At 37.5% G+C, this 24,179-nt stretch overlaps 1 protein-coding gene across 3 annotated transcripts in view; it reads right to left on the reverse strand.

Annotated features, from left to right (window-relative positions):
- DENND1A (DENN domain containing 1A) overlaps positions 1–24,179 on the reverse strand; it is a 229,151-nt gene that overhangs the window by 44,816 nt on the left and 160,156 nt on the right. For all 3 annotated transcript variants that reach the window (XM_026089971.1, XM_026089963.1, XM_026089953.1), the window contains exons 14-18: positions 4,893–4,994; positions 4,240–4,327; positions 3,603–3,643; positions 1,709–1,780; positions 595–651 (exon numbers count right to left, since the gene is read on the reverse strand). In XM_026089971.1, the coding sequence (XP_025945756.1) occupies positions 595–651; positions 1,709–1,780; positions 3,603–3,643; positions 4,240–4,327; positions 4,893–4,994 (360 nt within the window). The remainder of the gene's footprint in view (positions 1–594; positions 652–1,708; positions 1,781–3,602; positions 3,644–4,239; positions 4,328–4,892; positions 4,995–24,179) is intronic.

Here is a 24,179-nt window from a genome sequence, read left to right on the forward strand (position 1 = left end):
TCCTTGAACACAGTTCAGCATTCCCAGAATCTTACTGTTTACAAACAAAAAAGAGATTCAGAGAACAACAAACAGTTTGAGTATGTTTTCCTGCAAAATTCAAATTTAAAATGAAAACCGAATCTGATACAATTCCCTTGTGCCTAAACTTTACAGTAGACACTCAGGAAATGTGTAAGTCATCTGCCGAATGACAGACACTATGCTATTTTCCCTGAGATATTACTGCAGAAATAACAACCATTTGCCATTTGGCAAAAGTTCACTGCCACGACTGTAGGCAGGATCTCCCAGTTCACGTACAGCCCCGATCCCCGAGGCCCCAGCACAATGGACAGGAGAGGGACCCCTCCAAGCAGAACACTCAATTTTCTGGCTTTTGTGGGTTTAAGTCAGAGCCTTAGTGTATTTGAAGATAGTTTTTTTGTCTGTGAATATTTATAACAGTGTGAAAAATCCAGGACAGCTGGTAATGCATTTTGAAGTGTGCTAACAACACTGTATCAAACAGCTTCCTATTGATCACATAATGCTTTTTGTGGCTAAGTATTTCATACATGGTGCTTATACATTTTGAATAAAAACTTCAAGTACCTTTTGCTTCAAGCGGTTTTTCACTTCTTTTATTCCCATTTTTGCATGATCTTTTGCCTGCGTGAAAAATTAATTTAAGTTAAAATCCCCTTCTATTTCCAGCAGTGACTGTGCTTGATTTCAGTGCATCAAGATTCACCTTCTCTAGTTACTAAAAAAGGCAAGGAAAAAATTGGAACAAGAGACTGAAAACAGGTATTAAAACAAATAAAAAGCTAAAACATACATATATATATATATGTATGTATATAACACTCAATGCTGCAGAAATTTTGTTTTTTCTGTTTTGAGGGCAGAGATATCTTTTGTCTTTTCCCCTTCCAGACCCTAGGTCTTCCCCTCTTTTACCTTTGCTTTGAGTTAGTAATCAACAGTGATAGCAAACCCTCAAACTCCCTCCTTGCAGTACTCTGGATGTCAGTTCCGCTTAGCAGAGCTAATCTAACCCTACTCGTCTCTCAGGCTGGAGGAAGGCAGGAGGAAAAACGTGAACACTCATCTCACTGCTTGTTGTAGCATTATTTCCAATGATTTAGTTTATAAGAAATCCTCACTTGTTTCTATGTTGTTTTATCTTGCACAGTGAAATTGTATGATAATAGAGTAATATACTAGCTGTTTTTTTTTTTTTAACAGAATTGAAAATGTTTTCATTTAAAAAACAACTCAGTAAGTTGGGTTCTAAATAAGCAGGAATAAAAAGATCATAGGAAAAATTAACATTGACATTTAGAAAAGATGGAACAATCTGCAAAATGAGAGGATTCCCTTATTTCAATGAAACTGCAAGCACAGAAACCTCAGCTAACGATGGATTTCCAGCAGGGTAATGATGAGGCGGTAGAGCTGCTTAGTAGAGAATACAGGCACTATTTCCCAGAAATAGCTCTGACAGCACAGGTTCTCCTTTTCCTTTGCATTTCAATTGTGTTTAAATATTTGAAAATTAACTTTTTCCATTTCATTTAAATTTGAAATTTAGAGGAATGCATATCTTAAAGTACTGTTGTGAGTCCAATGAAAATGGACTTAAGTCTTGAGTTTCACTTGAAAGGTTAGAACAGAATCATAGTTAGACTCTTCTCTCACTAGCAAGCCAGTACTTGATACTTACAAATTTATAGACGGTCTTCATGGCAGGGTTAGCCTTGGTCTTTACTGTATTTAGAATGGCTCCACTTCCTTTCTACAATTACGATAACAATGGAATAACATTTATTAAAGCTCTTTAAAGCAAAAAGCAATCCAAAAGCCACTGTTTTTAACAACTTAAAATAACAAAGAATTAACTACGCTTATAAGGAGATCTGAATATTAAAACGGTAAATTAAAAAAAAAAATCCTAAGCAAAAACGTATTTAATCTTTCTCACTGTTTTTCCATAGGAACCCCAATTCTGTTCAATACAGCAGTTTTCGCAACAAAAATATCAGTTTCCCCTAATACCAAGATACCTTGTGTTACAGTCCTCTCACAGAAACAGTATTCTGTGGCTGTTCCACTCAGCCTCAGGGGTGTCCCATACATGGCAATACAGTCTAAATATTTTAAAGTATCCTACCAAATAATCAAATCTGGAGCAGAAAATTCAGTTCCAGGAAAGCCTGTACACTCACTCTGAAGATGTAAGATCCCACTTGTAAACACATTTTCCTTTCCATGATCCCACAATAGTATTATCAAAATCATGCTGCCTTTTTAAAGATCTAAATACTAGACTAAGGGAAAAATAGATCCAAAATGAAATATAACTACAGTCATAAACATAATTCTAGAAAAGCTAAATTTCACGTGGTGAACATAAAAGTCATATAACACAGTAATATGTCAGACAGAACAATCTGTTAGTCTAGTTGGTGTTTTATATATCTTCTACACACCATTGACTATTGCTGCATAGTACCTTATTTCATAAACAAAGGAGAAGGGTAAAATCCATGGAATAAAATCTTAAATAATTTTATAATATTTTATTTCAGTACAAAATTATATTTCTAGATATATCATAATTAGACACAATTTTAAGATTTACTACTTGTTAATCTTAAACAAAAATTATAAACCGCTGAATGTAATTACATAGATTTTTACACTCACTCTCAACTATTCACCTTTCCTCTTATTTTAAAATTACTTGGCATCCTACATGTATGTGAATATATATTCTATATATTTAAACATACACATATACATATAAATATATGCACATGTGTGTGTATGCGTGTGTATATGTGTATTTATCTATGTGGGGGGAAATTTTTTGCATTACTGTTATAAAGTATGTTTAATTCAAAACTATCAGGATAATATTGAGCTCAACTTTGTGTGTAAGGGAAATCTATTCATAACCAGGACAAAAGGCAAATGGAATGCTGCAGATGATAATTCTGCCAGAAAACAACAAAATCTTTCCCCGTGATTCATAGCCATAAACCAGAATTATTTTACTTTGATACATTACAATATATTCTATGCATCAAAAGAGACTTTTAAAATCAGGTGCCAATTATCAACTATAGTATTGTTTTGTTCTCTTAAGTTATTTAAATGTTTAGTTTATACAACTAGAGTACTAAACTAAATAGAAAAATCATTCCAAACAGTGCTGTCCCCCATTCAGCACTTCACACCATTTAGCTTTATAAAGACCTTTTCGATGTGGCTTGGATTCCCATTAGGTTATTATTAAGCGAAGAAAAAACATGTCATTTTCCAAAACGACAAGAACCTATTTCTAGATGTCTCCAAGACATTAAAATAGGATTCAAAAACATGAGAAATACAGTCCAATATTCCTATGGTGATTTTTTTCAGTATTTTTCCTTCTATTTTTTACTTCATCTGACGAGTGCATTAGTTTCTCGCAACTAAACTCAACTTGTCCACAGCTAAACACTATAGGAGAGAGGTTAGTCTTGTTCATGAGGACAGAGGTTAACAGGGATACAAAACTGTTCAATGGGCCAGTAAGAACTGGAATGTTTGTTGGAAAAATATTGTGTTCTTACCCTTACTGTAGAGAGCCACTGGTGGTACAATTTGTCACTACCTGGAGAGAATCAAAAAAAAAATACAAACAAAAAACCCAAAAAAACTGCAACTCTCTACCAAACAGAAAACAAGCTAGAAATGTGAAGCATTAGCACTTAGTGATTCTAGTAGCATGAATACTACAGAAACAGAACAGGACACTCCATTAATGGAAACAAAATAACTAAAAATTGTCCAGATACCTACAATTTTTCTTCCAGTTGCTAATAGGATTTCTAGTCTCCCTGGGTTCTTTTTCAGACATTTGAGAACATTGAGGGGTTTTTTTAAGCTTGCTAAAAGAAATTTTCAGGTGGTTCTGGGTAAAGCCAAGGTTTTTTCAATATCCTGCATTGCAAGAGCTCTTTTAGTTGTACTTTAGCCAAGTGGTAAAGCTGAGGTTTTGCAAAGGCCAAATAGACGTTATTCAGGCTATAATACTTTACTTAAGGTTCTTTAAAGAGGAAAGAACAAAAATTTAAGACACTTCAAGCTACAGGGATCATTGCTGCCTCACTTATTTAGATGAGTGATCACAGTGACCCATCAAATCAGGCCCCAAAGAGTAGGTCAGGGACAGTCTCTGAAATTACTTAAAAATACTGTATTTCTTACCAGCATATTCTCCCATATTTATTTCTTCTTCAAAAACATCACTGAAGCCTTCTCCAGAGTTAAGAAGATCCAGGCGGCCATCAATGAACTACAATATCAGCATTAAAAGAAAGTGTAAACACGCCAACCATCCCATCCTTTGGCTTTTCAAAAGATTTTATTCTGCATTTGCTACAATAAGCACAACGTTCTTAGTAGGAAAGGACTCTAAGTAGAATGAAAATACAACAAAAACACTAGCAAAATGTTTACCAGTGCAAAAAGGTATGCTTCTTCATTAAAAAAAAAAAAAGCGGGCATGTGTTTGTAAATATACATATGCTTTCAGCTTGCCTGAAGTAGTAATATTGTGTTTAGCAGTAGTATGCTTTCTGTAAACAGCATGCAGCAAATATACTGGGCCTGACTGTGCTTCGAACAAAACCAACAAATTTTATTACGGAGGGGTTTTTTTGGGGGGTGGGGAGGGAGCAAGGGAGAGGGGACCCCCCTACACCTCTTGGAGCACCGAGCACCTTATCCCCAGAGCCCGGGCCCGGGCGCAAGCTGCCACGAGGGTGCTGCTGGCTGCGGGTGAGCCGGCTCGAGGAACACCGCAAGAGCCCTCGGGGCCGGCCGGGGGGCCGCGACGGAGCCGGCCCGCGCGCCGGTACCTGCTTGAAGAGCTGGAGCTGGATGGCGTTCTGCAGGAACTGCCTCATGACGGTGGAGCGATGGGACACGAACGTCTCCTCGCAGAAGGTGATCGGCTCACCCTGTACAGGCCAGAGCAGGACACGCTGAAAAAGCTTTGTTCGAATAAGCAGGCCTCCATTTTATCTACTTACCTTCCAAAATAAATAAATAGATATATAGATGGATAAATAAATAAATAAATAAAGCAGGCATTTTATAAAAGTTAACTGCAGAGGTTTTCTTCAGGTTAGCACATGAGCGCATGAGAAGGGACAGAGCTGCTTTTAATCACGACACTTAGAAACAAGTCGGAAACTGGGGGAAATTGCCTATCATCAAGATAGAACACATTTGCTTTCTGCACATTTTGCTAATATTGGTGAGGGAGCTTTCATCATCCAGAAAGGTAATTTTACTTAATGCCTCCAAAATACAACACACAATCACCTGCATTTGGTGCAGTCAGATCCCATCTACCGCAGCCGGCCCAGAGAGTTAACCCACGCAAAGGCGGTAATTTCTACTGTGTTCTGGCCACAGTTCAGAAAGATTACACTTTCATATATTGAATTGAGTGAAATTTCCCTTTTTTCGCAAGCTTGTTGGCAAAAGACAGAGATTGTTTTGCAGCTCTACTTTTATCTTATTTTAATGAGTTATGTTAATGCTGAAGGCTGCTGTGCATCTGCCATAGGGGCGCAAATTTTCTCCATGCTTGAATCTACAAATACTCAGCATAGCAAGTAAATACAATGAATTAAAAACAATAAAGTAAAAGTACGATAAAATTATATTGATATGTAATTAATATGGAGGGCTTTTTCGTGCTCACATTAAAATATATTTGGACTTTTCTTCTTCTGAGAGTATAGAATCCACATTAGATAGCTAAAAGCCCTAAAGAACTCACTTTAAAAGCATGATATGATGTCAATTCTGAAAGCCTTTTAGATTAAAAATCTGATTTACTGTTGGTCGTCTAATGAAAAGATGACAGGACCACTAAAAAGACTGTGCTTGAAAAAACATACCACAGCTTACTTGAGCGCGTTGTTTTTTCCCCACCAATTTATGCTGGAAATTGCTTCCACATTTCCACAGACAGACTTCTAACACCTAATACATAGTAAAGGGACACTAAATCTTTTAAAACTGTGCTGGGCAAACTGTGATGACATCCACATTTGTTAAAATGCACAGATATCCACCCTTCTTCCTGCGCCTAGGAGCCACTGCTCACTGCTGTATTTCCTGCTGAGGTCTGGTACTACCAAAGCTCATCAGCCCGACACCGGACCCTTCCTGCTGATGACCCGTCCTTGGCCATAACTGACCCGACTGCCGCAACCAAATGGGGCAAGCAGATATACCAGTTTGTCATTCAGTTTAAGAGGAAAGTGAAGGACCTATCTATCTTCAAATAATCAGAGCACAATAAGAAAATTTCTCTTGATCCCGATGAATTGGACAACCAGAATCACCAAGGCGATGTATCATGTTCCTCACTTTTATCCCAGGAGTCAACAAACGCCAGAGGTCAGGGCCTGCTCTTAACGGGAGGAAAATAACCAACTGCAAGTGGCTGTAAGTGTATGAGTATGGAGTAGCTCTCTTCCAAAGAGAGAGGGAGGGAGTCACTCTTTTTGGACAGTCCCTTTCATCTTTTCCTCTGGTCAGACAATCTTGCTGATTTTGGAGAAGAAAGCAGGTTTCCTAACTAACATCAGATTACAGTTCCAGGATAATTAATGTAATTTTAAACAGTAATAATCTGTCAGTGATTGACTCTAGCAGGTCTGGAGAACAATACAATCAATATAACATTTATGGGCAAGAAATGTGCTCATACTTCTGTGGCTTGCTCTTGCCAGAGTAAAGTATAATAAGATACCTCCTTTCAAAATAACCAAAGGAAAAATGTTTGGAAAGAAGGTCTGCCTGGTAGGCACACAAGACGATGGTGACATAGTTTCTACAATACGCACTGACTACTGCTCTGACAAAGGCTCTGTCTCAAAAGTCAAGGCATGAAGTGTCTGAAAGGTTTTAATATACCTGAATGATTAACAACTGATCCAGTACTCACGTTGGTAGATGGGAAAGAGCGACAGAACTGGACTGCTGCCTGAGCTGGAAGTGTCAAAAGAAGACCTCAAGCAAGAGGTAATTTGGCAAGTAGAAAAATCCATTAGTTGATTTTGAGATGGGACTGACAATTGGGACTAATAGCAACTCCTCATGCAAGAACTTTATACATTATACTCAACTATTGCCATCCCACTTGAGATTTGTTTAAACTCTCTCTCAGGCACCAGGAATTAAAGGTCAGGACACTGGAGAACACCGGAATCAGTAACAGAAGAAAAGCTTAGGAAATTGCAAATTCATTTGTTACTACAGAAACTGTAGCTGCAGACACTTTCCAAATGGGCCCAGACAACAGAATGATAAACAACAGGATTTAAAGTCTATCCGACCTGTGTGAAAAAGACTTTCCCATCAAATTCAGCTTTCACAACGTGATAAAGGCTGTCTGAAAAATATTTGTGGGTGGCATAGATACAACGTGGAGTGTGAAAAGAACATAGAGTAATCCATGAAGAAAAGTGTAGATTCAGTATATGACCAGAGAAAAAGTTCACCAGAGGAAGGTTCAGGTTTCATTTAATCCTTACTTACAAAATGTTTTAAAAGAGAACAAGCAGCCCTTCGTATAATCCATGCGACTCTAAAATCTCTCCTGTGGCCAGGGAGGGTTAGGAGCATTTGGAAAGAACCGTCCTCTGCCAAGCACAACCTCACTGTGCTCTGCTCTACAGCCAGCGCAATGACACCAGCTTCTCCCCATACACCGAACTGACACACCGTTCCTATCAACGCACGCATGGCAGCCGGCAGAGCCCGGTATTATTACAGTGTTAAAACACTTCCTCCCTCAAAGTACTAATGATTGAGTTTGTTCATTAGGTTGATTAGACCTTTTGACTTCTTAAGAGCCAATTCAGGCTCAACTGCTGCTGGATGGAAAGAAAAACTTTAATCATCAAGGTCAAGCGTGAGCTTTCCAGCTTAGAATGCATTAGTAGCTTCTATCCTCCATGACCTCCAGGAGGGTGAACACACTGTTTCTTAACCCCATCCACAGCTTCATTACAAAAAGACAAGATGGACTATAAGACCATTTTCTTGACAGATTTAGTTAAGTGTAAATTATAAAGCTAATCAGCTCTGCTTTTACTGACAGATGACACTGTACAAGAAGAGACATGCTAAGAACTGCAGATGTTTTGAAAAATGAATAGTCTTGCTCACATGTAAAACAATTATAATGACTTGTCCTAATAAACTCATTGATTCCTAAACTTTCTGTTTCCAACAGTTAGAATTTAGACCTTGATTCATCAACAGCTTAAATATCCATTATTGTCCTTGCCAACTATAAAACCATAATGAAAGCTAAGATATGGCATTGCAAATACCCTAAATCTGTGCACACTCTAATCTTATGAGGAATCTGATTTGATTTGTAATATTGGATAGTACATATATATTTCAAATCTGGACCCCAAAATTATTTTATAAATACAAAAATACACACATTTCAAAGAAATTTAGTTTGTAATATTAACACAGGAGAAGAAACTTTAAAATACAAGACTAGGACTTAAAATTCCCAGATGCATTGAAAAAATAGGTGCCTTTCCTTTATGGTTTTGCAAATCTCCCTTTATATGAATATTTTATATTCCTACGGCATAATGAAGTTCATTAGGGCAGTGCCGCTATCTCATGACCCCTTAAAAAGCTGAAAAGTTTCAGCCCACACCCGATCTGTTGCTGGCCAATTTAAATTGGAATTCTGTTACATTCTAAAATAATGTTTAATACCTATCTAAAGCAGCAAGTGCAAAAGGAAAGGAGAGTCTAGGATTTATTTCATACTGTTAAAGAGTTTCATGAAACCTGCTGTTATATCTTAAAAATCCACAGAGCACATTGAACGATAAAGACTTATTATGATTAGCTATGCTGTACAAAAATTCCACGATGCTTCCCCATCTTCTGGGGAAATCAATTTTCCTCAGCAAAAAATACTTTTCTTTTGGAAGAATCTACAGAAACTTGTGCAGACAGTTATTGCCAGTGAAAGAAGTACCATAATCTGCTTTGGCTGATCTAGCATCCCAGGGGAGTGGCCAGCGGGCTGGTTATGGCAACAACTTTCACAGTGAATATAAAGGACTAAAAGTACGGGGGACAGAGACAGAGAAGACAGCACAGATGAAAGAAGGTCTTGGAGGAGAGGAGAAGGGCAAACACTAGTGATACTTCTGGAAAGACCCACAGGTGCTAAGATAACTCATGGAAGTCCAAGTATTTCCACTCTTGCAAGAGAGGAAACACATAAGAGTGCATCAGGATAGTGGGGCATTAAAGCCATCATGTGGCTGCTGTAAAAAACAATAAAACAATGAAGACAGGGTTTGAATTAGGTCAGCAGTGAGAGTCTCTCGCACAAGTAAAGGTTTCACAGAACCTGATTCCAGGGTAAAAAAACAAAAAATACCCTGAAGACTTTGTTTAGACAATCCTAAAAGTTATGCCATGGAAGATGTATGTAATCTCGCCTGTATTATCATGGTCAGCATGTGGTGCAGGGTAATGAATTTTGTGCTGCTGTATGCATGCCTTTAAACTGTGTAGGTGCTCTTTCAAAGCCTCTTTAATAAACACACAAGCCATTAGAGCTGCTCTGTAAACTAGTCATGAAATGAAAAAATGTGGGTGGAATTTAAAGGCGCAGAACAGGATGATGATCTGACAGTCTACAAGCTGCAAGTCTAGTGCCAGTATACAATGCAGCAAAAACCCAAATATACAGCAAGAACAATGACATGTAAGAGATTCATATATCACTGTTTTATTACTACCTAGATGTTGCAAATAACTGTGGCCTTTACAAAAATTGATTACATTGCAAAGCATAAAGTAAAGCTTGTAGTGATATCCTAGGAACCATCATCCATAATTCCATCCAGAATTATAATGAAACTAAGATATGAGAATGATCTTACTGATCTGGATGTATGTGTCAACCTCAGATACAACAGCAACCAAAGGCAAACAACTCCTCTGCAGACCTTTCCAGAACTGTGATTACAATGTCAAGGAAAGATTAGCTCATCACAGCTGAAGAAGGATGATCAGTCAGCCAGCAGGATTCCATAAAGAAAATTGGAAATTGGTGGCAGACACTTGATAGGACATTGGCTCATTCAGCTTGCATTTGCAACGACAAATAACCTCCCCGTAACTAGTACATACGTTCAGCACAAGAGAGCTCTTTGCATCTGCCTCAGTCATAATGGAATCAAGAAAGCATAGAWCAAATACTCTATATTAAGCAAATGATAGCATAGCTTTATTAGCATTTCAAGATGCTGCTCAGGAACAAAGAAATCACGTGCTCAGAGATTTGATCACACTTCTTGTAAAGCAAACTAACTGTTCAAAGAGAGACCAGTTTACCAGTTCTGATGAATTAGGAGCTAACAGAAACTACACAAATTATTTCAATGCAAAAGGTGTAACCTTGAAAAGTATTTCAAACATATATATTTACCAATGCAGACTGGTAAATATACCAATGTACTGCCCTATCACTTACTGTGTCTTATGTAAATGCCCACTTCCATTATCAGTCCAAATCAGGATTTTTTATCATGCTCCTCACCAGAGTATTTAATCCTTGGTAGATATACTCAAATGTCAAGAGATTCTCTTTATAAGATTTACAGCTGTCATTCTTATGCATGTGATCTGATAACTCCTGTAATAATCTGGAATAGCCTCACTAAAGGACAAACAAAATGGAAAACAATGCAAGTTATTCAAGCACTGACACCAATCATAACACTTAATGACATAAAAACACCCACTTCAAAATGTGGCATGTCAAAACTTAGCTTGTACCTATGCAGCAGATCCTGGCTATAAACACGTACGACAAGCTGCATTTAGCTACATGGGCATTACCAATACAAGAGTTTGGGAACTTCTGTTAAAATCATTCCTTGAGAGCTAAATCATGTAGGGTTGCAAGACAGACAGGTTCTGCAGCACACAAAGCTTAAACAACACGCCTTCCCAAGCTCCCAACTTGGACGGAAGTGAACAAAGAGTCACTGAAGTTTTATTCTGATTATACTACAAAGAAGTAGAACTCGCTTCACAGCAACAAAAGAAAGTAAGAAAAACTCGTAAGAAAACAGAGGTTAATCTTCTTGTTTTTAGTGCTTACATGACAAAGACAAACACGTCCTTTTGAAAAGTGGCAGTAACCTAGTTTTCTCATGCAGATATTGAAAGTTAATGAATTTCAAAATTTTACCTTGTAAGCATCCTCAAAATTGTCACATAATTCCCTTTGTAAAGAGTACCTAGATACCAACTGGAGCTACACGTTAGACTGCGGAAAAAAGCAGCTCCATATCAACAAACATATTCTTGACCAAAATGCAAATAAAAGTAAAGAAGCCTCAAAAAGGACATATATCTGTTTCCTACAACTATTGAAGACATCATTATCATTTACCAGCAGGCCGTTAGGATGAAGCACATTTAAATGCATAATTCAATTTTAAATGTTAAAATACAATACGCAGACACTCAATCTTCACCAAAATCTTGTCTCTGTCATTAGAAGCCTGCGGTCAACAGTGCTTCTTTTATGCCTTTAATAATACACTGCATTATTAAGCTGTGATCAACTCTACAAACATCCAAAATGTCTTAAGATCAAAAATCTGTTTTAGGCAGATTAAAATTACTATGAAACTTTTGTAGAAAGAATATGAAATAAGATTTGTTTGCATTAAAACCTTGTATGAAAACCAATTCAGATGTGATATAACCAGCAGCTCAACAACAACACGCCATTATATATTATTTCAGACAGTAACAACCAACACCATTAAAGGATCTACCAAAATTTGCACAAAAACAACTTAAAAACCAAGATAAAACTAATAGGAAAATGAGTAACTGGAAAAAAATTAAATCACACAGCAGTGTTTTTGCTTCTCCCTTCAGCCCCTTTTACTTTATTAGGTCACTTAGCGTTTTCCTCTTGGGCCAAAGTACAATGACGCATACTCGTATTTACAAATTATGAAACTACTTGAGTGTAACAGAGCAAGCTACTTTCCAAGTGTTTACATGGCTATTCAAGCCCATTGCCTGCCCTGATTTCTGCATCACCTGTCTCAGCCTGCCGTCCTTTAGCTCTAAGCGCCTCGTGCCTCTGGAACTCAGGCAACAAACCGGGAAGATAAAGCGCAAGGAAGCGGCAGTAAAGCGTTCCTGTTGGGGGGCGGGGGGGAATCACCATTTCACAGATCAAGAATAGAGGCAGGAAAATAATAAGTAACTTGTACACGGTCACAAAAGTCTCTGGCAGAGCCAGGGAAAAGAACCGAAATTTCTTTAATCCCTGTTCAGTACCTTAAATACAAGGCTATTCTTCCTCTTCCTACTTGATACTGTGTCAATGCATGAGTGTAGGTGTTGAAAGACTAACAAAAGAAAAGTAATAGTATGGTATTATGAGCCAAGAAACCTAATCTTTATCAGATACAGCAAATCTCTATGATGCTGCCTGCACCAGGAACTCTCTCTTTGTCCTGAATGTGCTTTAAATTACTGGTATAATGTGTACTGTATATTGTTCCACTCTTATATTTATTCCACAAAAACCCCTGTGGCCTGCATGTGATTTTATCATTAGCTGGTAAGGTAATTTCAGGGCCTAGTTCTGCAATCATTCCATGAGCAATACTCCCATTGAAGCTAGTATGTTCTGCATGCAAAGCAGCTACCAATTCAAATTCCCTATAATAAAAAGGCCTTTTTCTATTTTAACTATTGTGGAACATTAGTGACAATACAAAAAAGGAGAAAAATTATAGAGCAATTCTTTACGTGAGTTATTTTCTTCTACGACAAAATACAAAAGTGTGCTTGAAAATACCATCTACACGAAGTATTTCCTATATGACATAAATGAAGAGCTTTTTTTGTTTCATTTATTAAAATTCAAAAGAATGTATCAAAATATTTTGTTAAAACAAGATAAAAAAGCAATGTCTACACAAATGATAAATGACTGGCCAAAATTTAGAGATGACCAGTAAGCCCAGAGGTCACAAACGATAATATTTTGCTTTCTTAGATACATGTAAATAACCAAAACTCATCCAAATCAATGAAGCTTCAAGAAGTCACCCAATAAAGTCTAAAACCCAGTCTTCTCCTATCACACTAAAATGCACTTGCTTTACATCTAGTTCCAGTAGATATAAAATGTACAACTAATTACAAGAAGCTGAGGATGAGCTTCAGATCCAGCTAACAACAACAACAACAACAACAACAACAACAACAACAACAACAACAACAACGTTAAGAGTGAAGAGAGCCAAAATCTCTCCATAATCTCCTGTTAGTTCATCCAGGAACTCAGACATGATCACACCCTGCTCATACTCCTCCTGAAACATATGACCATACTCCTGAAAACAAAACTGCGAGGTTTCAGAAATGCAGTTAGTTCATAAATGTGAACAAATTATGGGGAAAAACTGTGCCAACTGTTGGAAGAACAGTATTTGTCATCAGTATTTGAAATACTCAAAGAAAATAATCTGTGATGAAAACCACCCAATGTTAATTTATCTAATTGCACAAAGAAAGCAAAGTGCAATTGATTGAAAATACGTTTTTGTGCTTGATGCATATGACTCCTTTGTATGATGATCCCAAAACCCACATTGACTAGAAAGGCTGTTCTCTGAGGGTGAAAATATCTTAACACACAGCTAATACACATGCAGCAGGAGAATGAACTGTTGCTAACTTCTGTAAAGCAATATGAAGAAGAAGCTTTAGTCATAAAGGTAGGACATGAGAACCCCACTCTTTTAGTTCAGAAACAAAAAAAAACTCTGTAAATAAAATGGATATAATGGAATAGAACTTCTTTAAATTTGCACTTCATTATGGACATCCAGTTGCTGGTACACATACTAATGCACAAACATGTAAGATAACACAATATGCAATGCCACCTCCTCCATATAATACACATCAATGTAAATGCTATTATTGTTATAGCAGAACTCACTGAAGTTTGATTTGTCATCATGCTATGCTGCACTGCACCAAATTTGGTGCAGAAGCCTCATCAGAAAGCAGACATGAAAACTCTACAGACTGAGTATGCAGTGGGTTGCCATTCCCATGAAAAAAACACAGCTAGAAAAGAAGTCACTGCAGAAAAGGAATCCATCCTTCCCCCCGAGAGGGGCAATCAAAGGCACTGGTGTAAGAGCACTGGAAAAAGGTTTCACTCCTTTCTCTTCTAGTCATGTAATGGTCTCTGGGGAAACCTAAGTGGTCAATGATTAATTATATTTATGCACATGTACATATGCTTGCTATGGTTATTTACTACACATACGGGATTATAACTCGATAGTTTATGTCACTGGACTCTTAATGATGCAAAAGCATCCATACATGGGAACAACTGGAACCTAGGCCCTGCCAGACCAAAGACACTTGCCTCTGTACTGCTCCTCACCGAGTGTGCGATGTCTGTCCCAATAGCTCTTGGGAAAGAACCAACATATCAAGCCTGTAACAGCTCCAGATGCTTCTTCTTATAGGTGGGAAAGAAAATAGTAAAGCATTTCCCTTTTTAAATGAAGAATGCCTCATTTTTCTTTCACCATTTATTCACTCTTTGTCAGAAAGAGGCTCAGATTTTATCATGTGAGAAGGCAAGACAGACTTAGAGAGAAAAAAAAAAAAACCACACACATTAGCATAAATGCAAAAACACTGTGCTACTTTCCAATTACTTTTGACAGAGCTCCTTGATCATTTGCACCAAATGAAACCCTTTCTGTGTCTTACGGTTTAAGATCCTGCAGCATCTCACTTCCTGCAGTTTTTATTCAAATACTAGGGGAAAAAAAAAAAAAGCCAAGTGAGATGATGTGTACTGTAAGCATTTATTGCAAGATATGTAATCTGTCTCAGTCCCCCAATTCTTTCCTGAAATATTCATAAAGAGAAAGTGGCATCCAGTGTGTGGGGGAAAACAGATTTTTCCTTTCACCACTTCCCCCCAGGTTCACTGCTCTTTGCTCAAGCCATGCCGAAGGAACGGAAGGGGATTTGCTCTGCATTACGGCAGCCCTGGAGCTCACATTCACCCCAAAGCAGAGCTTTGCAGCAAGCGTAATTATTTAGTGTTTGGCCACATGACTCCTCCCAACTCCCATTAAACCAGCTACACATTTTTGACATGGAAACCTTGCAAAATTTCTGAACTCTTTAGCGAGGGGAAAAACTGCCATCTAATTAGACCACATGTGCGGCGAAGCATCTGGCTCGGAGCACAGCAGTTTACGCGCTCCTCGAGTTGTCGTGGAGACAGGCACATGACCAGCTCCGAGCTGAAACTCTGGGGCACGAATCCAGATGCACTTCTAACATATTCTGACAGAGAACAGATGGGCAGCTATTCGCTGGGCCAAAAATGCCAAGTCTGCTCCCCACCAGACCCACATGCCCTCAATGATAATTTTTTCTCTTGTAAAAGCCGTTCTCTCTGCCCTGGAACCTCAGGTTTCCACACCTAGGAAACGGAACGAAACCTGCCAAGATTTCAGTCAGACGACTGCACAGGATGCAATCTCCTTTATGCGAGAGTAATAAAAAGCATTAGCAATTGACAAAACATTATTCAAATATTTGCATTTTGATGCTTTATTTTGGCACTTAACGCAAATTGCATTCATGAAAAAGCATGTAAGAATCTCTGTGACTCACACAGTGCAGTAGTACATGCCTGGCTGGTGAGGCCTGATGCTGTGCCAGTTATTAATAAAGTAAAACAAAACTTGGTCTACATGTTCATAAGCAGAGCTAATTATGATGATTAAGGTGACCTAACGCCTCGAAGTAAAGGCCCTATTTTCAGTTTCTTGGTATTCTTTCAACTCTATGAGTTGATGCTTTTATTCCAGATTTCTTTTTCATTTCTTCTGATACTTACTCTTTTAATGTTTTAGTTCAAATTTACTCAGCATTCTGCTACGAATATCCTTAGGGTGAACAAAGTTGACTAACATATAACAATCTCGCAGCTTTGGCTGAGAAGCTCTATCACTCTACAGGCTCTGGGCAAAGGCACTGAACATGCTTTGCAGGAGGCACCCGATCCGCTAAACAGTTTACAAGATGAATTGCTGGGTGGGGGGAAGAGGGGGAAAAGAAAAAAAAAAGCCATGGCTCAAACTCACTAAGAACCACAGTTTGTCCTTACAGGCGTCTCCAGGCTCTGTAGGCACCAAGCATTTTATAGTCCAAGGTTTTCTCACGCCAGCTTCACCTGACTGAAGGGCTCCTGCAACGATGAGCTAGAAGCCGGGCAAGCCAAGTGAATAAGCGTGAAACAGCAGTAAAAGAAAACACTCGCCACCTACCCGTTTCATCCTTAAGGACACTGGATACTACTCTGCAGAACTGGATTACAGTCTTTGCTCTGCCACAGAGTACCTACATGGTGGATGCTACATATGTTCACAGCAGACATTTTCAAGCTGAAAATTCAGGACAACTGGCTACTATGAAAAATGTTACTAAATAATCAACCAACTATTTGCATTGAAAACATTTAATTTTGAACTATTCCTGTTAAAAACTAGAATCAGCATGGACTTACGCTGCCTTTTGAGCTGATTAAGTGATTTTGACTCATTTTGTGTTGTTAAACAAAATACTCATATACTTATAAAAACATTGTTGCCACATACAAAAAACCCTCACACATAACATATGCAACTTTATTCAGTGTAAAATCTTTGGGTGCTTAGATTTTTACCCTATATAAATACTTCCAAACTTAAAAACAATTCCTAAGGTGTTAAAGAGTTAATACTTTGCAGCATGGTCACTGTAAATAAGCACAATTTCAGCTAAGCAACAACACTGACAGAGCCACAAGGCTTTGCAGGTGTGGGCAATAATTAAAGGTTTCAACACATCTACCTGGGTGAGGTATTCTTGCCTCCTATTCCGAGGAGGAAGCCCTCTCTGCGGAGAGCAGAAGAGCTCATTAATGAGGCTAATTAGGTGTAAAGGGGGTAGAGTCTGGCATCAGCTGCAGCTTATAGTAGCTAATCATTAAGCTCTGTAATCTCTACCCCAGAACAGCAGATGATCATGTTCCTAGGTGACTGATGTTGCTAAGAAAATTTCCAACACCTGAGTACCTGACCAAATACTTTTTGGTGAGGCTAAAAATTCCCTTAACCCAGCACATGCCAGACAGTGAGCTAGGCATCATTTCTTCAATCATATCAGTTTTCTAGCAACAAATATCCAAGGAGGTCTGAACTTGACCTGAGGTCTATGTCCTTCATTTCAGAATTAAAAGAAACAATGCCATCGATAGTGTATGGACAGAAAGCCAGTAAATGATGACTGGTGGAGCAACATGCAAGAGGAATACAGATATGAGCAATAATGCTTGAAAAGGAGTGATCACAAATACCTCCTAAAGGTTTGTGAATTCTCCCTGTAATTTCTTTGCATAAAGCAGTGAAGATAGTTACAATACCACCGGGAGGAAAGCCTTGTTAATAAATATGTAAAATACAGATTTCATTGTACTCATCTAATTCAGAATGAGAAAAAGGACATAATTTCCATGGAGAGAGAATACATGAAGGCAGAGTCAGTCTGGAACTTGTTCTGTAAAATGAGTTGCAAGGATGGCAAACTATTTCACAACCTCAACAAGACCTTTTGAGCTGATCAGGCAGAACCAGACTCTATTGGTAATCTACTACTGTCCTTTTTTCTCCAGTTGAGTCAGCTTTCAAAAATCAAAAATTTTTAGACACAATTCAAAGTCAAGAATAGTAGAGTATTTTTCTACTGCAATTATTTTACTGCCTGATGCTATGGCTTGTAGTAATTTTTTTTAGGAGTTTCCATGAAGTTGCTGGTACCCACTTTATTATTTCCACTTCTGTGTGTTATATACAGAATTACAATAATTTACATTAATTTATAAATGAAAATGCTCAATGAAACTGCATACATTTGAGCCTCTTGTTATTTGAAATTGCTGTGGCTGAGTGTCTCCATCTACTCTCTCTACAAAGCTGATATGACTTCGAAGTATCAACAAAAAAGATTTTGCCAAATCGTTATTGTTTCCAGTTCTGGTATTTTGTTTTTTTTAATTTAAGTAAAAATTTTCTTAGAATCTTTCAGTCTATAGCAGATATAGGATGAATATTATTGCCAATATAATCTTTGCTACAGTATGTACATTAGAAAACTATAGTATCACATTGTAGCGTACAATGGCAATCAAAAGTCCATGCTTCTTGCTAGCGTGTCTTACTCAGTATTCAGGAACGCTTCAAGCCTCCCACTCTCACAGCATCCCTTTAAAATCCCGGCTGCCTCACAGCTTACTATCAGCAGCCTGTACCACGCACTGAAAGTATTATTCATTTTCACTTACTTCTTGATGCTGAGAACCAACTCTAGACAAACAGTTGATGTTCTAAACTTAAGAATGCAGGCGTTTTGGTATCCACTTAAATGCTACCAATAATTTGTGTATCTTCCCATCTTTACTATGGCAGGCATACAAATTGCCTGGTCTGATGTACTGGACACAGAGAAACTTTAAAAAGTACCCAATAACAGAAAACCTGCAAATAAGAAGAAAATCGTAAGGAATACTCCTTGAGGAGGATCTTGAAACATTTACATATAACTGAAACAAAGTATAATATATATATAATATTTTATATATATATATAATATATATATATATTTTATATCTATATATAATAAAGTGCTAAACATCATAACAATACCCATTAAATCACTGGGGTCATAACCATTATATTGTGTGCCAAAGACCTGTATTACATGTTGTCATATCTATTATATTTATTGAATATGCTTGAGGTAACTTACCTTTGTAGGTCCCTGAATTACTCATGACTGAGTATTAAAGCAAAATCTCTTAGGCACATCAGTTATAACTCTGGAGTTATCATTAAAAGCTGTGCATTTAAAAAAGTGTGTTTTCACACTGTCCAAGAAACTAAGCTGTACAGGTCATCTGATTGCAAATGTGATTATAGCAGCATATTTGGCCAGCTTAATTGCCACTGGAGTACAAAAATCAACTGCATTTCCTCAATTTCTGTTCACTATCTGAAATGTTTAAAGATTAAAAAGAAATATGCCATGCAAAAGCAGAAAGACTAGCAAGCATCACTGAGGTCATGAAGGCTGGAGTGTATTTAACAGGAACTCCATTTTCCCCATGTCACCTGTGGTCTTTGAACTGCACAGATTAAATAATGTGAGCTGCTCACAGGTGACAATGGCTCTCTTTATATTCAGGTATATGGAAGCACAGATCAATGCAACTGACACTGGTAATTTGTGACTCCTCTTACCATCTATAGAAAAAACCTCCAATAATAACTTTCATAACAATATAGAAGTCAACTGAATTGGCTGATAAAAATGTCTTGTAGCCAACATCAAATTATTTTGAATAATTTGGCACACATATCATAAAGACAAAAATACACTGGGTAATACAGATTTTTACAGAGGCCTTGAGACAAGCCCCCTTCCCCACTAATAAATACACTGTGGTTTTAGCTTTTTCTACTGACACATGCACAAAAATAGTTTTCAGACACTATATAACGTTCCCAATATCCGAGGTGCAGCACAGTTTCTTAAACAGAAATGTCATGTCTTCTGAAGCAAAACTGTTACCAAAAAACCTCAGAAAGCCTGAAGTAGAGATGGGATGGGAAAGCCTTGTCCGCTCAGAGATGAAACAATTTCTTGCTTTTTCCTTTTTACTTTTTTTTACGACAAGTAATATAATTCTCTAGCAACACCATTTCTAGTGGTTGAAAATCAAATATGGCATAAAGCAGCAAACAAAAATGACATGAGAACAGTAGAAAACAGTATTTTTAGAACACATGGCCCATAATGGATCAGAAGAAAGGTCCATCTATCCTGCTGTCCTGTCTCCAATGTACCCATAGCAGATGCTTAGGAAGGAGCAGGAAGGTGGAAAGCCTGAATATTACTTCTGCCCTCACTATTTTTACTGCACTGAGATTTTCAGCTCACGGAATTTTTTGAAGATGCTGTTGCTTGCGGATTAAGTAAACCCCAGCAGAGCTCTCTTCCACATATCTGTCCGAACTCCCCTAGAGCTGGGGGGAACTCCCCAGGGACATCTGACACGGTGCTCCACAAGTTTACTGCCTACTGCACACAGAATAGCTCCCTTCTGTTTGCTCCAAACCTTTGCTGTCTGATTCTTTGTACTGGACGAGACAATGAAAAGTCTGCTCCTATTCACCTTGTTCATATTGCCCGTGACCCTTTTTCCTGTAAATAATGCTATAAAATTGTCAGACATTCACACTATCTCCAGTATTCAAATAACATTTTATGGGGAATATGTGCAAAAATGAGGAAAGAGTAGGTGGGTTTAGCATTTGGGTTCAGTAAGTACAAGTGTCCAGATTAAACAGAGAAAAGGGGAAAATAGAACTATAATGCATTTTAGTCAGCGGTAACAAACTTTGTTTCTTCAATGTCTAACTCACCACCATTGCTATATATGGCCCAAAGTTCGTCTGTATACCCAAGAAAAACAGTACGGAGGAGCGATTCCAGGATTTGGCACTATTTCTGCATTGTTTTAATGTTCCTGACAAGTGCTCCATTGTTTCTTAGCCATGTACACACTTCATTTTAGTAATTAGCTGTCAGAGAGGCCCAACAGCAGCTTAGTATTGTCTGCTCAAATCATATTAATGAAATGCAATCCACTGAAATGTCCTGAATGCATAGCTGTAATTGCGTTAAATAGAGAGGCTGGGGACATCAGCAAACTTCAGCTTCTGAACAGGGCATTACGATCAAGCACATTAATCCATTATTTCTTAGGGATTTGACAGCCAATTAATATTACAGGGCTTCCTATACAACAATAAGGACTGATGTTCCTGCATTACTTTGATTTTTTTTTAAAGCATAAAAGGTGACATTAAACTCTGGGATATCACAGTAAAAGCTGGGCACAACATTTGTGAACACATCAACTTGAAAGGTAGAAAAGCAAGAACTGTAGGTTGCAGCATTGCAAAAGTAGTTTTTAAAGATTTAGCATCTGTATATTGAACCCTACATGTAGGATACCTCAGTGTATACACTACATGCAGCATAAGTAAAACCAAATAAAACCCAAGATCCTTATCAAGTGTGTCAGTTTGCAAAACTTCTTACATGACCATTTGAAGGCAATGTCCCCAACAACACAAAATGCAATTGATTTCTTCTGGTTGCAAACTGATACTTGCCAGCTAAGTCACTACATCTTTTTCTCCATTTTAGGTTTCAAGTTCTCCATTACCAAAGACTTTTCCAAAGAACAGAATTTGGACAAGATTGAAAACAACAAATAAACAAACAAACAAACATGTATGGGAAATATCCTGTGGGTAAAATAGTCTTTGGAGAACTTTCATGTCAGTTATGACTGCAAAACTGCTATTAAAATTTAACTAAAATTGAGTACAATAAGCTATGACAGGATAATGGACGGGAGACTTAGCTTTAGGGCAGAGTTATGATGTCTAGAACTCTGGCTAGATGCGAGGCTTTATTTTTGGTAATGTTTGACAACTATTTTCAAGATTTCTGAAACACTTCTTAATTATAATGAACAGGACTGCATTTGAGTTTAGAGTTAATATCTAGAAATTATATCAAGATCTGCAAATATGTTAAACAAATAAGAGATTTTTAGGACTTCAATAGGATCTATTCTTTAATTTCACTCATGTTCATACCTACATAAAAGAATAATCTTTTCCATCTGAAAAGCCCCTGCAAACTCCCAAAACCATTAAATATCCAGCGAATTATCTGTAAATAAAACTTACTTATTTCCTCACACAGGCAGAAATTCTTTGAATATCATTTATCTCCATAGTTGGAGGTAACAATCAAATCCTGCGTCACACCAAACATCTGAAGCAAAAGCAGCCAAAAGCCTTGGGCAGGACTTTGACTTAGGGAAATCAATACTCCTTTTTATAGGAGATTGTTTCTTTGCTCATGCTGGAAACTCATTTTAGGAAAGCTGGAATGCAAAGGAGAATGCATGATTAAATGACATTTGGTAAGAGTATACAGATTCCATAACATTATGCTTAAAACCCACAAATCATGAGATGCGACATATGTATGTTTTTAAAATTTTGATTAAAAAGTCCTCCCTACTAACTGGAAAGTCATTATTCCAATACAGAAAGTATTTATAATTTAACAGCTACTTTTGGGTAGAGATATTTAAATATCTGTTATGACTAAAAATGATTTACCTTAAGCATCAACTTCCTTACTTGGATTTGGCTTCTGTAACAACTAATTTAAACCCTACTATTTTCTGAATAATACTGGTCACAGGCTTTTAATTATAGCTATTACACTGACACAGTATAGACAAGATAACCAAAATAGCAATACTCGCTATCATTCAGTAGAGAATATAATTTGTCCTATATGAATTTATTACAAGAGACTCAGCAGCCGTTTAACATTTTTTAAATTTTGGCAAGGCCCTAAGTTAAATGACAGCATTCCCACTCTAAGTGCCTTCAAGTGTTGAGCATAAAACGCTTGTATACGTAAAAAGAAAGCATCTTTAGATAAGCTGTTCTGTATCCTTCCTATACTTTCGGTGGAGAATGTATAATATATTATTAGTTGACAAATGCAGGATGAACTTTACCCATACAAGTACAGACAGATCCTGAAGGAAGGTAAACTAATTACATTTGTAATCCTTAGAAATTACTTTCATTTTCACCATTAATCCTCTCTAAGAAAAATGTTCTAGAGATACAGATTTTAACTACTGCATTGAGAGCTTCACTGGAAATATTTCTCTGATATATCTTTGATTTTCATTGAACAACAGGACTAAGCATATATATATGTGTGTGTGTGTACATATATATATGTAGAGAACAGGCATATGGTTACTCACACAAGATTTACTACAAAATTTTATATTATAAAAATCACAGAAAACTAAATACTGCATCAGAAATTATACCAAAAGAGAGCTACACTTGGACACAAAAGTAACCTTTAAGGAGTTAAAATGTCCTCAACTACAAGTCAAGTTGAAACTTATTTAATTAGGTTCGGTACTTGAAAAAAATGAAATAAATTATTTCATTAACTAAACCAAACTCCCTTAAAGGCAACAATATGTTCCCTCTCTGTCAGGACAGAGCGCAATGAAATCTTTATTTTAATTGGGGTTAGCTAAGGGGCCATTTGGCTTCAGATGCTTTGTTTATCAGCCCTAAGCTTTACAGCTTAGCCAATACTTGAAATATTTTATTATAGAATGATTTCATTAAAAAAAAAAAATCCCTATCTTCCAAGTAGCTTTATATAGAGATCGCTTTAAATGTGCATTTTGAAAACTGACAGTACAAGTCAAAGGTATCCCAAAAGAAAACACTGGTTTCCTTTTGCACTATTTTGATACAGGTCTCCTTTATAAATCCCCCGTTCCAAAAGGTTTCTGCCGCGTGCCCCTCCCTAAGCAACCCGGCAAAGACGCCGCTGCAGATCGACGGATCTCTCCACGGCGAAGCAACCCAACACACCTCGTGTCTGCACTGCGTCCCCATCTCCCTCGCTGTGGACACTGCTTCAGAAGCCTTCACGGGCCGCGGTTTCTATCTCCTAACTAACCAGGGCTGCAGGAAGCAAGCGAGACTCTCTGCAAGGCATCACAACCCAGAGACAAACCTCTGGAAAGAATAAAGACGATGTTGCGCATAAAACTCATTCAAGGGCACAGTTTAATTTCCATTTTTTTCTAAATAGCGGTGAACTTTCATATGAAGACCTTGGGATATGAAAAGCTTGAAGTTGATCATACTTATTTAAATTCAATTTTAAAACAAAGATAAAATGAATTCTTATTCAGTAGATATGACACCATTTTCCTATATTAAGCTAATTTACAAATATCCTGCATCTTCAGTAACATTCGGGGAAAACCTAGTGACTGCAGGAATGTACAGTGAACAGGAACC

The sequence above is a fragment of the Apteryx rowi genome, unplaced genomic scaffold, assembly GCF_003343035.1.
Source record: "Apteryx rowi isolate R43461 unplaced genomic scaffold, aptRow1 scaffold_120, whole genome shotgun sequence".
Taxonomy (NCBI): domain Eukaryota; kingdom Metazoa; phylum Chordata; class Aves; order Apterygiformes; family Apterygidae; genus Apteryx; species Apteryx rowi.